We start from the raw sequence: 2500 nt of genomic DNA on the forward strand, positions 1-2500 counted from the left end.
GCCAGATTGAGGTCCTAGAGGAGCAGACGGAAACGGTGTCTCAGATGTACAAGCTGATCGAGCAGTACTCTGTCCCCACGCCCCCCGAGGACTTTGCCGTCTACGCCACGCTGCGTCCGTCCATCACAACCGTGAGGAACTCCATCGACAAGGGCGTGGGCGAGAGGGACGCCAACGTGGAACGCTTCTGCAAGCATCTGCAGAAAGACATCAGCGCGGTCAACGTTGAGGTCAAGCGAGTCAAAGAACAGGCACAGGTAGGGAAGACAGCAGATTTGCTTCAGTTACTTTTGCTTGATGTCTTCATTTTCAATACAGTTGATTTATTTAAAGGCATCCAATGCAAGTTTTACCTTAATATACCAGCTTGTAAATCATTTTGATGGTAAACTAAGTTATGATAGGGAGTATTACACACTCTCTGCAGCCACAGAACCAGCCTTGCAACTTGCTGTCCAATGTTCCGGGAAATCACAAAGTGCTTAATGGCAATTGCGCAATATCCTACTTTTTGTAGTAAATCGTGTAATATTACCTTGTCAATTGGCTCTTCGGATATTATCTTGTCTGTCAGTTTTGTTTAACACTAGCCCTGTTTCATAGACACTTTTAATCTGATAACAAACAAAGTAACGGCTCAATCGGAATAAACATGCCTCATGTAAACACCTCAACCTCAATCTGATTAAAAAAATAAAAAGTCCATGTAAACGCGGCTATTGTTTCTCTCTAAATTGCAAATTACAGTGCAAGTTCAATGTTTTGTCCTGTTTTGTCATCTCTCTCTCTCTCTCTCTCTGCAGGACAGACAAATCTTGGAAGTCCATTCAGACAAGACCAAGGTCCGCTCGATCCTGGGTGAGATCCAGATTTCCATAGAGGAGTTGCAAGCCATGTCCTTCCAGTTCAAGTCCTACCAGAAGAACTTCAAGGTACTGCAGTTATTTTTTCCATCCACCAGAGAGAGCCGTATACCTGTGTTTGCTCAAAGGTCATCACTAAAGCACTGCCCCCTCGGCTGTGTTTCCCTGATATGCTATCCCTATCAGGAGTTTGACTTTCATTACTTCCTCCATTGGAATTTGACCAAGAGCAAATAATTTGCCTCCAACACTAACCGTTGTTTGTAGACATAAGGCTCATCCCATCTTGAACCTCCTCATATAATCTCTTCACTTAACATATGACACTAATCCCAACCCGAACATTAACATGAACTCCGACCTTGACCTTTGCCCTTGAACCCTGACCTGCCTCTTGTACGTAACTATAACCTATCCCATAACCAACCTTATTACCTCATAACTTCTCCTCCTCAGATGAGTACAGGCAGGGCTGGAGTTGAGAGGGGGGTGCAGGGGGACACCGTCCTTCCAGAAAAGGATTTGGATAAAAAAACATCCCCCTTTTCAATACCTTTCTCGCATACCTTTTAGATTAAACAGTCATGCTTGTTAGGTGCTTCCTTATCATCAACAGACAAGGTACTGTAGAGCAGTGTTTCTCAAACTTTTTCAGACCAAGGACCACTTAACCAATGAAAAAAAACCTCACGGACCACCTAGCTAAAAAAAAGAAGAGTAGACGTACTTCAACAATATATTACACAATAGGCCTCACCTTGCTTATTGTGTCAGAGGATTCATATGATTTAAACTGGCGTAGCATACATAGGCATGTTGCAGAACTGTTTGAATTTACATACAAGTTGGTTCAATATTGCAAACAACTCATCTATATTATATTTTACCACGTCTGCTTGCGGACCACTTGGGATAGCTTGCGGACCACTAGTGGTCCCCGGACCACACTTTGAGAAACACTGCTGTAGAGCATCCTCCTTGATAATTTTGAACACTACTGCATGTTAGTTGCTACCTTACAGGTAAGATAAGCCACCCCCCTTGCATTTCTTTTACAAAGTTAATCTCAGATAGTATATGTGTGACAATAATGCTTGTTTACTTATTGCCTCATAGTCTATAATAATTTAAGAAATCATCCTCTGTATGAGCAACATGTGAGTGGTCCACAGGTAGAGATGGAGCATAAGTGTGGTCCACAGGTAGAGATGGAGCATATGTGTGGTTCACAGGTAGAGATGGAGCATATGAGTGGTCCACAGGTGGAGGTGTGAGTAATATATGAGTGGCCCACAGGTAGAGGTGTGAGTAATATATGAGTGGCCCACAGGTGGAGGTGTGAGTAATATATGAGTGGTCCATAGATAGAGGTGTGAGTAATATATGAGTGGTCCATAGATAGAGGTGTGAGTATGTACTTTTTATAAAACAAATAACAAATATATGGGGATCATACGTCCCCATCTGGTCCTTACTGGTCCTACAAGTCATTAGGTTGCAGAATTATATTTGAGAAATGAATAGAGGAGAAACAGTGAAGATCACTAGAAGTCTGGCTTCTGGTATTGGTTTTATTGACAGTTGTTGTCAAGCGTTCACATGGTCAGCCGTCTGCTGCTGCGTCTTGCCACCCGAAA

At 42.8% G+C, this 2500-nt stretch overlaps 2 protein-coding genes across 2 annotated transcripts in view; one reads left to right on the forward strand and one right to left on the reverse strand.

The window, feature by feature from the left end:
* dnah6 (dynein, axonemal, heavy chain 6) overlaps window positions 1–2500 on the forward strand; it is a 49255-nt gene that overhangs the window by 9425 nt on the left and 37330 nt on the right. Inside the window, exons 16-17 of the mRNA XM_042079209.1 lie at window positions 6–257; window positions 804–932. Of these exons, the coding sequence (XP_041935143.1) occupies window positions 6–257; window positions 804–932 (381 nt within the window). The remainder of the gene's footprint in view (window positions 1–5; window positions 258–803; window positions 933–2500) is intronic.
* Window positions 2415–2500, reverse strand: part of LOC121697627 — a 911-nt gene continuing 825 nt past the window's right edge. The window contains exon 2 of the mRNA XM_042079212.1: window positions 2415–2500. This exon is cut by the window's right edge and continues 146 nt beyond it. Within this exon, the coding sequence (XP_041935146.1) occupies window positions 2459–2500 (42 nt within the window). The 3' untranslated portion in view covers window positions 2415–2458.

Source organism: Alosa sapidissima, chromosome 22 (assembly GCF_018492685.1).
Source record: "Alosa sapidissima isolate fAloSap1 chromosome 22, fAloSap1.pri, whole genome shotgun sequence".
In the NCBI taxonomy this organism is placed as follows: domain Eukaryota; kingdom Metazoa; phylum Chordata; class Actinopteri; order Clupeiformes; family Clupeidae; genus Alosa; species Alosa sapidissima.